This window comes from Schistosoma haematobium, chromosome 4 (assembly GCF_000699445.3).
Source record: "Schistosoma haematobium chromosome 4, whole genome shotgun sequence".
In the NCBI taxonomy this organism is placed as follows: Eukaryota; Metazoa; Platyhelminthes; class Trematoda; order Strigeidida; family Schistosomatidae; genus Schistosoma; species Schistosoma haematobium.
Window position 1 is genome coordinate 45,562,506 of NC_067199.1, and position 16,892 is coordinate 45,579,397.

Consider the following 16,892-nt stretch of genomic DNA (forward strand, 5'->3'; position numbering starts at 1 on the left):
CAACCCTTGGTGGTTAGAATATGCTATGAGAGGACCCGAGTCTGTAGGTCTCCCAAGAAAATGACGAAGCTATGCACCAAATCACCTTATGAAGAGCGCCTCCAATCACTTAACCTCTACTCATGAGAGTATAGACGTCTTAGAGGTGACCTAATGGCTTACAATAACCTTGACACTTCTGGACATCCCCTAAAACACCTACTTAAGCTTAGTCCCAGAAGCTAGAGACACAACATAGCAGAACGGACTGTAGACCCAACATCTACTCCTTAGGAGTTGTCAAATTCTGAAATCCGCTGCCCGACGAGCTAGTCCAAACGACTTCCCAGGAGTCTTCTAAGAGGCAAGTGGATCTATTCTTAAGGATTAAGGATGGTATCATACTATGATTTAGCAATTCCTCTTTCCTCTTTTATTGTTAACATACCTAGTTTCCTGCTTGGAGGTTTTGGTGACCCCCTGCTACTAGACACGAAAGCCTGTTAGGCGAAAGCTCCTTCCATTCCGTCCACAACCATTTAAACACATGAACTAGGTGCTGAGAGGCTCGCTTATCACAAGTTTCTTGCAACGATTAAGTAGATAAAACAAAGTAGCATTAGATTCAAAAATTTATTGAAGAACTTTCATTAAGAATCAAAAATCAAACAAAGGTTTAAACCAAGTTCCCGATTAAAAGTTGTATTGGTAATGTTAAGCTGCAGTTTTTATTGTTTTTTTCCAAACGAAAGAGTAAAAGAAGTCAAAAAATACTGGAAGTAGTTGTGAGACTAAAAAAGACGTACAGCACCATTTTTATAATCTGCTGTTCGTTGGGTCTACCGTAAACAGTACCATAGGGCCATAGTTCCAAGGGCGAAACAGTTTTTAGGGTCTGTGAAGGCTCACTCCTGTTTCATTCTAAATGAAAAAAATAGTGATGAATTTAGTCAGAAATGTGGAATAGATAAATAACAAATAAAATGTTTTTTAGCCAGCGTTTAAAAAAGGGGCAGTGATTTTTGTACTTGTTGTGATTATACTTGCTTTGGGTACTTATTGCACTAAAAGCATTCTTGGTCAACTTTAACTAAAAGTACCTTGGTTAAATTAAATAGAGCAAGAACAAATATTGGCGCAGAATAATATTAATTCATTTTATTTCGTTAGGTTCTCATCAGCTGCTTACAACCTAAATTATTTGAAATTCAAATTATTACAGATATTGACATATTCATACATAAGAGTGTGATTAAAATCAATACATGTGTATGATGATGTAGCGTAGACTCAGAGTTAATGAGCTCATAAAATGTTTGATTCGAATAAATAAATAAATAAAGTTAGAGAGGAAAGTTCTGGAACATTGAAATAGTGATTAGAACTGATGAAAATAGATTAATGGTAATGAAGAAAATATGAATTGAAATCAATCAGTTGTGTATGATGTAATTTAAACTTCAGAAAGACTTGCAATAATGACGCAATAAATAAATAAATAGGAGCAAATGAATAGAAAGGGTGGGGTTTATTGTTACCAGGGTAAAGAAAGATTTATTACTGTCTCTTTTTGCATACATAAATCTGGTTTTAAACGTTTGATTGCTAACGCTTTAGCGAATTTCAAAAGGTTGGAGTTTGATTGTTTGTTAATTACCCTGAAGGACTTCAGTATATCAACTTCATGTCCCGTATCAAGGAGATGTTTCGCGATAGCACTGTTGAATGCGTTCAATCCATTTAACCTTAAACTTTTAGGAATATGTTCTTAGAATCGGACGTAGGCTCTCCTTTCTGTTCTACCAATGTAACTGCTTTGGCAGGTACATGTAAATTTGTATACACAGTTGGTGGTAACATGAAAGAATACCTGTCGACCTTTGATTGTCTCAAAGAACATGTTGTTTTGGACAGGGCGATCAATTTCGCTGCAGGATAAGTTCTTGTCAGTGCAGTTTTTAGTCTCATATTGATTGATCCTGTGACATCGTCACCTTTGAATGGAAGTTGAATAAAAATAGGCTTTTTATTTGCTATAATTTCTTTCTGTTTTTTATCTTCACATTTGCCGTGTTTCCCAATAAATTTCAGTGGGTATCCGTTATTCTTTAAACATTTCTTAACATTCATAACTTCCTCTTCTAGTGTACCGGAAGTACATATTCTTTCTGTTCTGTGAAACAGTGTTTTGACCAGTGCCTTTTGTAACTGATTGGACAAAAGCTATTGAAATTAAGATAACTACCATTCCATGTGCCTTTTTATAAACTGAACGTTGAACTGTACCATCTTTTCTTCTTTTCATCGCGATATCGAAAAAAATGGAACTTGTTTTCTTTTTCATGTTCCATAGTGAATGGATATTCGGATGTGCTTCGTTGAAAAACTCTAGCAGATTTATTGCATGTTGTTTATTATTACATACGATGAAGGTATCATCAACATACCTCGAATAATACGTCATTTCATTAATCGCTCGTTTGAGTTTGGTTCTTTCGAGGTTAGCCACGAAAATATCTGCTAGGACAGGACCTAACGAACTTCCCATCGCTACACCGTCGGTTTGTTTGTATATGATATCGTTGAACTGGAACTGAACATCTTTTGTACAAATGAGTAATAGTCGTTTGAATTCTGGTACTGGTGGAGGTAGGATGTCAGAATGTTGACAAATTATGTCTATGGTTTCAAGAAGTGGTATTTTTGTAAACAAAGATGTTATATCAAAAGAAACTATAAACTTACCGGCAATATTTATGTGATTCATGCTATCAGCAAATATAAATGAATCCTTTAGTGTATAGGTGGCTAATCGTTAAATGGATTGAACGCATTCAACAGTGCTATCGCGAAACATCTCCTTGATACGGGACATGAAGTTGATATACTGAAGTCCTTCAGGGTAATTAACAAACAATCAAACTCCAACCTTTTGAAATTCGCTAAAGCGTTAGCAATCAAACGTTTAAAACCAGATTTATGTATGCAAAAAGAGACAGTAATAAATCTTTCTTTACCCTGGTAACAATAAACCCCACCCTTTCTATTCATTTGCTCCTATTTATTTATTTATTGCGTCATTATTGCAAGTCTTTCTGAAGTTTAAATTACATCATACACAACTGATTGATTTCAATTCATATTTTCTTCATTACCATTAATCTATTTTCATCAGTTCTAATCACTATTTCAATGTTCCAGAACTTTCCCTCTCTAACTTTATTTATTTATTTATTCGAATCAAACATTTTATGAGCTCATTAACTCTGAGTCTACGCTACATCATCATACACATGTATTGATTTTAATCACACTCTTATGTATGAATATGTCAATATCTGTAATAATTTGAATTTCAAATAATTTAGGTTGTAAGCAGCTGATGAGAACCTAACGAAATAAAATGAATTAATATTATTCTGCGCCAATATTTGTTCTTGCTCTCCTTAAGATAATAAAATGAACTATGTGTAGAAACTTTGGTTAAAGTTTGAAATTTTTTGCTAAATTTTGTCCTGAGTACCTTTTTTTACTCCTTGATTAACACTTGTGTTCACATTGTGATCATTTTTTGTTTTTAAACCTTTTAAATGGAATTACAATGGTTGGTAAGACTCACAAATGTGGGCAACCAAATTGTTTGTTCTCCGTTGAGGAGGGAATGCAGTGTGATGACTGTAAAAAGTGGTACCACAAAATGTGTACACGCCTAAGTCCGACGGCTTACAAAAGATGCTCAAAGCCTAACTCGCATTGGCTTTGTATGTTCTGCTGTACGGATAAAAAGGTACTAATTCAGGAGGCTATGAACCTATTGGCTTTGACCTGCAAGAAAAACGATGACGGAAGCACTGATAACAGGAGCACTGACGATGAAGGATGTGTCAGTGTAGTAAGTGCTGCTACTGGACCCATTAAACATCTGACTGCGGTTGACGGGAACGTGAAATCTCCGTTGACATTAACGAGGAATGAAGTGTCGCTTGATATTGACATCGGCAGTCATACACCTCTAGTCGAAATAGATCTGGATAAAACTGTTACCGTTTCACTTAGTCCAAGTGTGGCTGTCCTGAGTAGTAACAAATGGACTTCAGTAAGGAGAAAAAGAAATGGGAAGAAAAAGACTGTAGGCAAAACGCAGCTGGTCAGCAAGGCATTGTAAGGGGTGCTATCAGAAGAAAAATCCTCACTGCGTGACAAGACAGATCTCTCTGAGAGATCAGTCATTTTTCATAAGATAAGAGAATCTTCAGATACTGAACCAAAGACGAGATTTGAACACGATCTCAATCATATTAAGACATCATTAAGTAAACTACTCCCAGATACAGTTTCAGGAGTTAGTATTTGTAAGCTTTATAGAATAGGAAAAAAGGTGGATTCCGAATGTCCTCCGAAAAACCGCCTCCTGAAGGTTACATTCAATACCGTGGAAGAAAGGAACCTGATTCTAAGTAATTCACGTAAACTGACAGGATCCGGAATATATGTCTGTGAGGATCTCAGCCTAGCAGATCGTATTAAGAGACGAGCTGCAGAAGCGGAAATAAATGAAAGTCGCCAAAACGGGGAACGAAACCTTGTTCTTAAGGATTTTCAAGTTGTAAAACTTCGGAGCGAAACGATCCCCAAGCCACTCTGGGTGGCAAGGGAAAGCTCTCCACAGACGTAAAGGTATGCTACACCAATGCTTGCAGCCTACTAAATAAAATGGCGGAGCTCAAGTCAGTGGCGGATAAAGAAAAACCGGACGTTATTGCTGTCTCGGAAACTTGGTTAACGTCAGAAGTATTAGATAGTGAAATCCAGTTGACTGGTTTCATAACCAGTAGGGCTGATAGATTAAACCGAAGGGGAGGTGGGGTTCTTCTGAACACGAAAAGTACCGTAACCATAAGAAAACTTACAAGCAGAGCAAGTGTCTGGTAAACTAAAAGTCCCAGTTGCCAAAAAGATTCTTAACATTTTTCCACAGTCAGCTGTATTTAATTGAAACACAAAACACTCATCTTCTAAGACTCTATACCGTTGTTTTGCGGGCAACTAAAAGCTCAGACACTTAGCTATCTTGCTACCGATGTTATTGCTGGGGAAATTTTTCAATGACAGTGATCATGAAATATGGTCAGTGATAGATGTACAGTTTAGAAATAAACACCAAACATACTTATCGCTATCTTATAATGTATGACAGCAACAGCATCAAAGGCACGTTTTTTTCTATTCTTAATCAGACTGATCTGAATCCATATACAAATTAGAAACAGGCAACTCTACTTACTAAACTGATCTGTTTCGTTACAGGCTTCAAGCACTATACTTAAGTATATCATAATTCTTTCAACTAAACTGAATTATACGACAACCAAGAACACTAAACTAAGCAAGTGTCATAGTTATTGTTTCATTTGCACAGACATGTTGCTCAAAGTAGTTAAATGGACATAATTAAGCCGATAAAACCAAAACACGAAATATAGGCCAGTTGAACTTACCTAAGAAAAAAAGAAGGATATATATATACTGCTTTCATACTGAAGACAACAGGCAGTTGTTCATAGAAACATAGTTTACAACAAACCTTTCTTCAGTAAAATCATGCACTGACAGTCTATCTGGAAACAATCAGCTATGTGAATAAACTCACTATGACTTGAGATATCAACCCAGCGTGCAGTGGAGGTACAGTGTAACGCAGTCAGACGTGGCGAATAAAAATTAAAAACAGAGCAAAATTAACTGCATAATCTAGTTATTTAACTAAAAATACATTATGAAATGACAAAATCTGTGGTTACTTGAACGCACAGATGATCCTGGGCGATACATTAAGTTTACATGGTTGCGTTGCGGATAAGTTCACTCTGTACCTCCCTGATAAAAATCAAATGGAATGTGATATTTCCGCGAAATTTTCTGGTGTTTGATGCCATCTAAATTAGAATTTGGCTGGGTCGCTCTAAATAGTGATTATCGCTAGTTGAACGATGTGTTGCATAGACAATCAGTCTGTAGAATTGTGCATGACTATCTTCAATCATATTACTTACTTGACCGGCTACAATTAGCCCTCCAACAAAATTAATCGGCAGATGTGTTTCAAAAAAATATTACACAACAGCAAACAGCATAAGGTTTACAAGAAAAAAGAAAAAAAGTTGATGTTAGTAACTATTTTGAGGTCTTCAGACGATGACACTTCACTTTATAATGTGAATTCCAGAGAACCATGCTAGCCTACACGCAGTCAACCTATCTCATTCGCTTCAAATATGGGATTCCCGCCGTTCTTCAAGTCGTTCAAGGTTGTAAAAGGAAAGCGCGGTCGGGTTTGAAAGTCAGTCACTTTTTTAAACATAATAAACACGGTAAGATAGAAACGACCTTTGATTTAAAAATTGTTGGTCGATTGGTTGATCGTATCGACACTTCTATTTGAGTAGTATCAGCCGGCTGGAATTTAATTAGGTCATATGCATCTCATCGGGGGAATTACTCTGACGGCTGGAATTGTGCAATTCCAGCTAACTGATCAAGTTGCTCGTTACAACTAACTCCTATTCTGAATCGTAACGGATTCCTAATGCCATGCCAGTACATCTGGCCGTAATTATCAGATTGTCTTAGTCATACTTCACCATTGTTTGTTGTCGATCACTTTCATTACAAATGGATTCTGTGTTGATTTAGTCGTTCCCTCTCTTTTCTTGTTCTTTCCTCGTTCACACTCCCCTAGCTCTTAAGTGCGTTCAGGATGAACTCATATCGCCACAGCTAACTTTTATTCAGTGCCCTGTAGTTATTTTTTGTGCTTCACTTGTATTTATTTCTATTTTATTATTTTTCGAGTCAGTGTACACTAACCTAGTGTAATAGTTCTTGTCGTCATCTCCATTAATGTCCACTAAGAATGGATAGTTCACGGTTGTCAATTTGTAATTAGTCTTCCAAAGTTAAACAAAGTTCTTATCTTGTTCAGTGCTCCGTAAGCACCATTGATAGACTGTTAATTGAATCATTTCAATTAATGTTGTATTTTAAGATCTTTGGATTAACCTTGCATGTATTTTACGATTCGCGTACAAGGTGACCTAGGATAGTTAGCATGATTTATTACACTCACATTTGTCGTCTAAAACATTTTAGATGTATCAACCAATGTTGCAATTTTATTTTAAGTGGGTCAAGAAAAAGTAACTTTAGACTTGATCCTTCTTTTCTCCTAGTTGGGTTAGGAAAACTCAGGAGAGAAGGCTAGTTCATAAGCCAGCAACGGACAAAACACCTCTGGCATATAGGTTTTCTCACCAAGTAACTGACTCCTAGAACCTATTACTAGAAGAATTAGTGTCCAGACCTTCAATTAGTTCATTCACAGAACCCTTCTAGGACAGGACCAGTACGTGCTCTCGGCATTCTTTCAAGATAAATAATTCAAGTCTTGGTGATTTATTTATGGACAGACGTGTTTACATAATGTTCATCGGCTCTTTGAAGTATCTGTGATTCATCACACAAGGTCATATCCATCTAGTAACCGAAATTACTATATTGGACTTTGTCGAAAGTCTGAATTATTTAAAAATACGGTGATTATACGGATATCTGTCGGTGTACATCAGGCTGTCCACAAGATTGAATGTAAAATCATCTAAACCTGTTATTTTTAGGTTTACACGTTAACCTTTAAACATGGTGTGCATTCGTTCAAACTCCGCCTAACACTATGTCAACCTTTATTTGAGGTCTTAGCGTAGATATGTTTACGATGAGAACACCCTGAAACTATAATTTGTCATATAACAGGTGTCAAAAGATATACCCTCCAATGTGCAACTACTTTTGCGGTATTTTTAAAACGTGGACAAATGTCGCTGGACATACCTTAGGCTCTCTTTTCATTCGGCTATCGTCGTGCACCATAAATTTGAGGCCCTTCAATGTCCGTTGACTAATTTTACTTAACCGTAGTTTATTTTTATGGTCTCTGGATATGGTTTATAATTATGTATGGGCTGTTTGGTGCATAATTTCACGTAAGCAGTCATCCATGCAAATCAAGCAAAATGATTGACACCGATCAAGTAGTCAACCGGAAATACTCAACGTAAAACCTGGCACATATATATATTAGTTCAAGTTACTATATCCTGTTAGCGCAGCAACATGAATTTGTTAGAACAAATCTCAGAGTAGGAAGTGTAGCAACAATATTAGTGGTAACAGAAAAGATTAAGCATTGAAGATACAATTTGAGGCTTCATATTTATCAAAGGGATTGTTATTAAAATCTTTGGAGCTAGTGAGATTTTCTGAAAAATATGGGATAATCATCCACTATCAGTCCAGAAGGTTGAGACGATAGGCAGAACACCATGGAGAACAGTTTAACTTTCCTCTAGTTGGCTACTTTTACTAAGGAGCCTGAATGGAATATCGAAATAAACCTCTCAACTCTTAATGAAGTAGAGAAAACCATAGCTAATCTAAAACAAGGGAGTTTAATTCATTTTGATTATAGTCAAAATATGTTACAAAAATAAGTTTAATCTTATCAAAGGTACATTCGCATAAGTTGAAAACCCTAAACTACTTTATGGAAGAAATAAGCTACCTATCTAGATGAATCACTCTGATTTTAACTATTTGATATTTTATTTTGAACATAATAGAGCACTTGTTTGCATCGGCGGTTCAGTAGTAAAATGCTCGCCTGCCACACTGGTAGTCGGGGTTCAACTCCCCAAATGTCCTGGCACGGCCGAGGGTGAGAAGAGTCCACTCTCCCTCTCGAAATGCTTTTACATGGCCACACGTATACACTCACTGCCTTCTCGTGGCGGGGGTGTTGTTTACGAAATTGAGAGGAAGAAAAGCGAATGTCTGGCGCTTTAACAGGGTTGGTGCATATGGAGGACTCATATAGGGTAGTTGGTAAACCCTGATTCCAAACCAATGGTGCACATGGGCTGCAGGATCCCAGGGGAACAAATGGCGTATGAACCTATTGTTGGTTACCGGCTACTATGAGAGTGCATCTCCTAACGTTGCTCCACTGCTTTGTGAATCAGACGTTTAGGTCGAAGACTCCGGTTGTGGCCCCCTAGGAAAACCACCTGCTTCGGTTTGGGCACCCGAACAGTATCACAGCCCACACACAAATCAAGTGACTTGTGTGACGCATATGTATTTGATGCCCCTTTGTACCAATATTTATGTGTTCAAACAGATAAACTTCATGTTTTATTTTCATCGACTAGTTTCTCCCTTGAATCAGACACGCGTTTTGTTATTATTTTATTTCGCGTTATTCTCGTCTTGTTTCAACTACTCATTGTTCATTTCATACGCCGGCTGAAAATGCATTTTAGATGTATTCAATTAGTGTTAGTTAGTGGAGGAGCTGACGTATGTACTAGTGTAAGTTGTAACAGCATTCCGTAATGGGAAGGGAGAAATGAACAAAATGGAAATTCAGGAGGGGAATTAACACAGTACAATTATGATGATATTAGATTCAATATTTAGAGTCGGAGAGAATAAATGTAACTGGATCAATTTCTGGCCATATCACCCTCTTTATATTCAGTATGATTAGTAACATGCTATAAGTTGTCAATGACCGTAGACTTCAAGATGAAATTAGAGATTGTTTATATACTATATGTTGGATTTGTGTGATTACCAAATATAATTCATGGAAAAGGAAATCAATGTCGATTAAGATGAGTTCGCGTTATATATACAATCGGTTAACTTAAATGTATTTCTGAATTAATGTACTGGGGATTATCAGTCAAAAGCTTCAGTCACTAAATTCTAGGTAGAGGAATAGGAAACAAGACGATAGTATTTTCGTTCACTGTCTTGTAATTGTAAAATATTAGCATAGTGCCTAAACGTATCATTATATCATATATATTTTCATATTATTACATTATTAATTCTTAAATTTATTTCTGTTTAAATCAAATTTATAATTTATAAAAATTTGTTCAACACCATTAATCCATACCAGTTTAAAGTTAGCTTGGTGTTGTTGACAAATTAGAAGAGATCAAATCGTTTTTTTTTTATTGATTGAAATCATGAACCGATTGATGTTTAGACCACTGTTGGAAACCTGGAAGCACTGAATGACCGTTTCGTCCTATTGTAAGACTCCTACATAGTGTACATCCACGTTTTACGTATTCCTGACTGCCTCGACGTGCGATGTTCAGTGGTATAGGAGTAGGTTGGAAGAAAGCTAGGGGCGGCCAGACCAAAACATGGCACAAATCCATGAAGTCACTCACAAGTGGACTGAGTCATGTTGGTAGGTGTAGACTACCTGATTGGGGACCGCGAGATGATAGCAACCGATGGTTAGAGACCCTGAATGACATGGCTCAAATTCGTTTGCAATGGCGCAGGTGCATCCACTCTTTGTGTTCTCACAAATTTTAATCTCCTGAATCCTCCTTGTCTTCTTTTTTCTCTTCCCAAATATATTTCACTGTATTATACTCTTTAAATAACATCTCCAAACCCTAATCTTCCCGATTACTGCTTATACTCTTGCTACCTCTACCACTATGAGATTTGAATCGACAACTGCATCTGTGTGTTAATGTGGTTGATAAGTTTGTTTTACATTGCTTCTGCTCATTCCTTTTCTAGTCTTCTGTATATTGTTTTATACTACTCATTTACATTCAGTAAGCAGTCGTATTCCTAACAATTTTCAAACTTACATTATAACGCAAGTTGTCCTGTAATATTCCGAATTGTTCACATATACTTATAACGTTTATTGTACTTGTCATTGTATTCATCATTATAATTACTGTATCTTAATCACTGTGGCCGTTATCCACAGTTTTGTGCATTTGTTTAAACACAACAGTCTTGATATTGCTTTGCCCTCGGTTCGAGTTTCGATTGCTCATAAACTGTTATCCAATTTAGACACAGCTATCGGCTGTCTTTGTACTATCCAAGCCTTTGCTATTTTCATTCTTGAAGGACGTGTTTAAACGCCTAGACACCTCAAAAGTTGAGAACTGTTAATTCTATCGAAGCGTCCAAGTAACCCCGATTGAGATACGCGCAAAATCGAAGTTCCAAACACAACGATTTGTCTACAAAAGCGTAAGATTGTTAGGGCTTTCCGATACGTTGATCGAGAACCCAGTGGGCTTGTGGAACGTCAACTCCAATTAACAACCCTACTCTGTCGCATGTAATAGTAGGTAGCCGTACACCTTTCAAATGTTTCCATCTTTTCTGGAAGTCGGTCGGTGGCATTTCTGCTTTTTTAACAGGTAGGTTATAGATAGTGTATGCACCTTCTATCCTTATTCGGTTAGTCTTATCTAAAGATTCAATCTCGAAATTAGTAAATTCAGCATTCTGAGATGATGCTCCAATTACAGAGGATATGTTTAATCGAGTCACTGTACCTGAAATTCCCACCTGCTTTGCCACATCACTAAGTAGCAGTGTCGTGTCTGAGCCGTTATCTAATAATGCATATGTATCCACGTGTCCTGTGGAGCCATGTAACCTGACTGGTACAAATCCCAAATGCGTTCCAGTAGAATAAGTAGAATTACAGCGTCCTTGTTTAACATCAGGTTCTGTGTCGTGAAAAATTCTATGATGACGTCCTTCAAGAATGAAAATAGCAAAGGCTTGGATAGTACAAAGACAGCCGATAGCTGTGTCTAAATTGGATAACAGTTTATGAGCAATCGAAACTCGAACCGAGGGCAAAGCAATATCGAAACTGTTGTGTTTAAACAAATGCACAAAACTGTGGATAACGGCCACAGTGATTAAGATACAGTAATTATAATGATGAATACAATGACAAGTACAATAAACGTTATAAGTATATGTGAACAATTCGGAATATTACAGGACAACTTGCGTTATAATGTAAGTTTGAAAATTGTTAGGAATACGACTGCTTACTGAATGTAAATGAGTAGTATAAAACAATATACAGAAGACTAGAAAAGGAATGAGCAGAAGCAATGTAAAACAAACTTATCAACCACATTAACACACAGATGCAGTTGTCGATTCAAATCTCATAGTGGTAGAGGTAGCAAGAGTATAAGCAGTAATCGGGAAGATTAAGGTTTGGAGATGTTATTTAAAGAGTATAATCCAGTGAAATATATTTGGGAAGAAAAAAAGAGACAAGGAGGATTCAGGAGATTAAAATTTGGGAGAATACAAAGAGTGAATGCACCTGCGCCATTGTCACTAACTGACTGATATCCACGATCCTGTTCGTAGGATTTAAACCCAGGGTCTTTAGTTTTACACGTGAACTCTTAACCGCTAAGCCAGCATTCAATAGTCTTAATGTTTAACATCAATTCGTTTTCAATTTTTTTTTTCAACTGATCATTTATCACTTCTTCTTTCTTTTCTTTTTTCTTAAATAAGACATTATGAAAAAGAAAAGATCTGTTGCTACTGAATTAGTTCAACGTGCATCATCTATATTACCAGCATTTACTGATATATTTGATGAAGAAACATTTTATATATTTTTTATTTGTCTTGTTATTTTATCATTTATTATAGCATTTAGTATAGCTAAATATTTTGATGTAACAATTAAAGATGCAGATTATTTAAAATTAACTAAACGACAAAAATTCAAACGACACTATTCAATGAATCAACAAAAAGAAAAAAACAACAAAGAAGCTTATTGATTTGTTTTCTTTAAACTTTATTATTATTGTTTTTCTTTTTGTTGTTTATTTTATCATTATTACTTTAGAAAGAACAAAAAAAACAAATGTCTCCCAACACCAACCTCACCCTACCCCGTCCGCAACTAAATAGATAATGATAGTTAAAGTCAATGATGTACTTTACTTTCATCAAAATATACAAGGTATTATGTTTGTTTGTTTGTTCGTTTGTTTCCATGAATTGTATTGTATATTTATTCTAGTTAATTGAATACTCTTTCTGTATTGAATGTTATTCCTTTCATATTTGTGCAATATCTCCATGTATTCTGTCTATTCAATGTGAATTCATTTCGTTTATTCTTATTAGCAATGAATTTATATATTGCTTCAAGTTTACTATGATCTAATATTAGTAATTAGATTGATCTGATCATGTTGTTATGCAAGAATTGAACATTCGTTCATTTACATAAATAAGAAATTAGTATGATTGTTTTGTTTTGTTTTAAATATGAAAAGAAATACATATGATCCTTATGCTCTAATTATCAATCACGTATATATATTGTTTTATCATATTTATCCTGTATATAAAGACATTATTCGAGCAGAAGAAAATGTTTATCATTTTAGTTGATGGTCTTATCTTCTAGCATCGGTTGGATTAAGAGCAGGGGGGGCACCAGATATATATATCCACCACATAATAATAATGAGAATAGGAAGAGATAAAGAATATAAGGTGTGTATAAAAAGAAAAAAAAGAGAACAATAACGACCACAAATTAGTGCATGGTAGTGAAATAATAACAATGATGGGGGAAACGGAAAGGTACAGTCAGAAAGAATTCTTTTAGTTAAAGAAGTTACCAACACTTTTTATGAAGAAAGTTATAGCAGGATCACCAGTGGCTTCTATTCTAAGCCATATCTGATAACGTCTCTAGCCACTGTGTTACACCATCTCTGAGACCCCAACCAAGGAGTCGTGAATGACCAATAGATGCCAGTTCTGTACAGCATTCTTTCATACCACAACACTATTTCATACACTGACCACTTCTCCGCTTTTTTCAACCAATCCCAGAGTCGGCGAATAATGCACGACGAGGAATTCTCTGGGACGATGTTTGTCGAACATGTACAAGCCACCGAAGTCGATGTTTCAAGATAGTGACATCAATTGAATTATCGTCTGTGTGCCCAAACACACGATGCTCAACCTCTGCATTACTAACATGGTGTTGCCACTGGATGTCAGCAATCCTCCGGAGACAACGATGATCAAATACAGAGAATCGTCTAACATCCTTAACTTGGAGAGGCCAGGTTTCACAGGTATAGAGTAAAACTACTCTCACCAACGCTACTCTTATTGCTTAGTATTCTTGAACACTTTCACTCGATAAGTCCCCAAAAAAATAAACTGTGAAATAGGAATGTAATTATATTCCAAATAACAAGGTTGGGTGGAAGTAGAATCCACAATAATCTATATCCCGCTAACATCATTATCGACTTTAATTATAAGAATGTAAATATAATTCAAATAGATATCATCTTGGCTCATTTAATTAAAGGACTTGTATATATATATATGGAATACTTGTTATATACTGTCTTATGTTGAGTAAAAAGTATTGATGTAGTATCAGTTGGTATCTATGTCAGATGGCGATAATCGAAAAGGTTTATATTAATAAAAGGGCATTGAAAGGAAGAATAACATTTGATAGGGTATGAAATATGTTCAATTTACCCTTTATCCCTTTATTTATATGACCTATCAAAAATGTAACTTTTTAAACTCTTAACAAAGAGTCTACCTGTTGGGGATGTTACATCCCCAGAACTCACTTGGTAAATACCTTATTTTTGTAATTTTATTTTGAATTTCCTTGTTTTCGCGCCGAAAGCACTCTCTTCACCTTTATGTCGTATTTCCTATTCGGAAGAATCTTAAACGCTATTGGTTCGTTGTATCTTTTAGTATGCTGTTTTTTAACACTTCCCAAGGACAATTTTATGCGGTATATATACGTTTGATTTGTGCCTGTTGTGATCGCTCATGCTTCTGGCTTTTTGCAGAATATATTTCCCCGTTTCGAACTTGGACTTCTCTCTCTAGTTAGCGGGACTGAGACGCATCAAAATAGCTAGCTAGCTTATTTGATCTTTGGTCACAAGTCTTTGTTCCGTTCGCAGACTAGGTGAATTCGTAATCGCTTCAAACATAGCAATACCCTTAACAAATATTTTAATTTCTTGAGTTCGGTAACAATCTGTTATCCTTATTACTATAATCATGTTATTTCGTATATCTATTTTGAACAGATAGAGGATAATTTATTTAGTGGGATGTTTCAAAAGTGCCTGATGAATTTTACGTAATGAAAGTAATCTATGATGTCATTGAATAAGGATTAGAACAATTCAGCGAAGAAGATTTTATTTTCGACAATTACTTACTTACTTACTTACGCCTGTTACTCCTCGTGAAGGAGCATAGGCCACTCACCAGCATTCTCCATCCAACCCTGTCCTGGGCAATCCTTTCTAGCTCCGTCCAGTTGTAATTCATCCTTTTCATATCTGCTTCTATAATCCGACGCAATGTGTTCTTTGGCCTTCCTCTTTTACGCTTCCCTTCAGGGTTCCAAGTTAGGGCTTGCCTCGTGATTCAGTTTGAAGGTTTGCGTAATGTATGTCCTATCCATTTCCATCGTCTTTTCCTAATTTCTTCTTCAGCTGGAAGCTGGTTTGTTTTCTCCCACAAAAGGCTGTTGCTGATAGTATCCGGTCAATGGATGTTGAGTATCTTGCGTAGACAACCATTTATAAATACTTGTACTTTCTTGATGGTGGTTGTTGTAGTTCTCCAAGTTTCAGCTCCATACAGTAGAACTGCCTTGACGTTCGTATTGAAGATTCTCACTTTGATATTGGTTGAAAGTTGTTTTGAGTTCCATATGTTCTTCAATTGTAGGAATGCGACCCTTGCTTTGCCGATCCTCGCCTTTACGTCTGCATCTGAACCTCCTTGTTCATCGATGATGCTTCCTAGGTATGTGAAGGACTCTACATCTTCCAGAGTTTCGCCATCAAGAGTGATTTGATTGCTGTTCTGCGTGTTGAATTTGAGGACCTTGGTTTTCCCTTTGTGTATGCTGAGGCCTACTGATGCAGAGACTGCTGCTACACTGGCTGTCTTCATCTGCATCTGTTCGTGTGTACGTGATAGGAGGGCTAGGTCGTCTGCGAAGTCCAAATCGTCTAATTGATTCTGAGCTGTCCATTGTATGCCGTGTTTTCCTTCAGATATTGAGGTCTTCATAATCCAGTCGACCACCAGAAGAAAGAGGAAGGGAGAGAGTAAACAGCCTTGTCTGACTCCAGTCCTTACTTGGAATGCATCTGTCAGCTGTCCTCCATGCACGACCTTGCACTGTAGTCCGTCGTATGAGTTCCGGATAATGTTGACAATCTTCTCAGGAACTCCGTAGTGTCGAAGAAGTTTCCATAATGTCCTCCTATCTACACTGTCGAATGCCTTTTCATAATCAATGAAGTTGATGTATAGTGATGAGTTCCACTCCACTGATTGTTCGACGATGGTCCGTAGTGTTGCAATTTGGTCTGTGCACGACCGATCCTTACGGAATCCAGCTTGTTGATCTCGAAGTTGGGCGTCTACTGCATCCTTCATGTGGTTCAGCAACACTCTGTTGAAGACTTTCCCTGGTATTGACAGTAGTGTAATGCCTCTGTAGTTTTCACATTTGCTCAGATCTCCTTTCTTTGGAATCTTGACGAGGTGTCCTTCTTTCCAGTCCGTTGGCACTTGTTCCTCCTCCCAAATCTTTTTGAATAGAAGGTATAGCATGCTTGTGGTTGCTTCGATGTCTGATTTCAGTGCTTCAGCTTGTATGTTGTCGGGTCCTGCTGCTTTCCCGTTCTTGATTTGTCTGACGGCCATTCTAATTTCTTCCGTCGTTGGTGGGTTGACATCTATAGGAAGATCTATGTGTGTTGCTTCGATGTCCGGTGGATTCATTGGAGCCGGCCTATTCAGGAGTTCCTCGAAGTATTCCACCCATCTGTTACGCTGATGTTGAATTTCGGTGATTGGCTTGCCTTCTTTGTCTTTGACCGGCCTCTCTGGTTTACTGTATTTCCCTGCTAGTTTTTTCGTTGTATCGTAAAGCTGTT

At 36.8% G+C, this 16,892-nt stretch overlaps 1 protein-coding gene across 1 annotated transcript; it reads left to right on the forward strand.

Annotated features, from left to right (window-relative positions):
• Positions 1-6,211: 6,211 nt before the first annotated feature.
• On the forward strand, positions 6,212-13,173 carry MS3_00010998 (uncharacterized protein; the record flags this gene model as incomplete). The annotated part of the gene is made up of 2 exons (XM_051219405.1): positions 6,212-6,350; positions 12,424-13,173. The coding sequence occupies 2 exons, from the start codon at positions 6,212-6,214 to the stop codon at positions 12,696-12,698; spliced, it is 414 nt and encodes a 137-aa protein (XP_051067147.1). The 3' UTR covers positions 12,699-13,173.
• Positions 13,174-16,892: the final 3,719 nt, after the last annotated feature.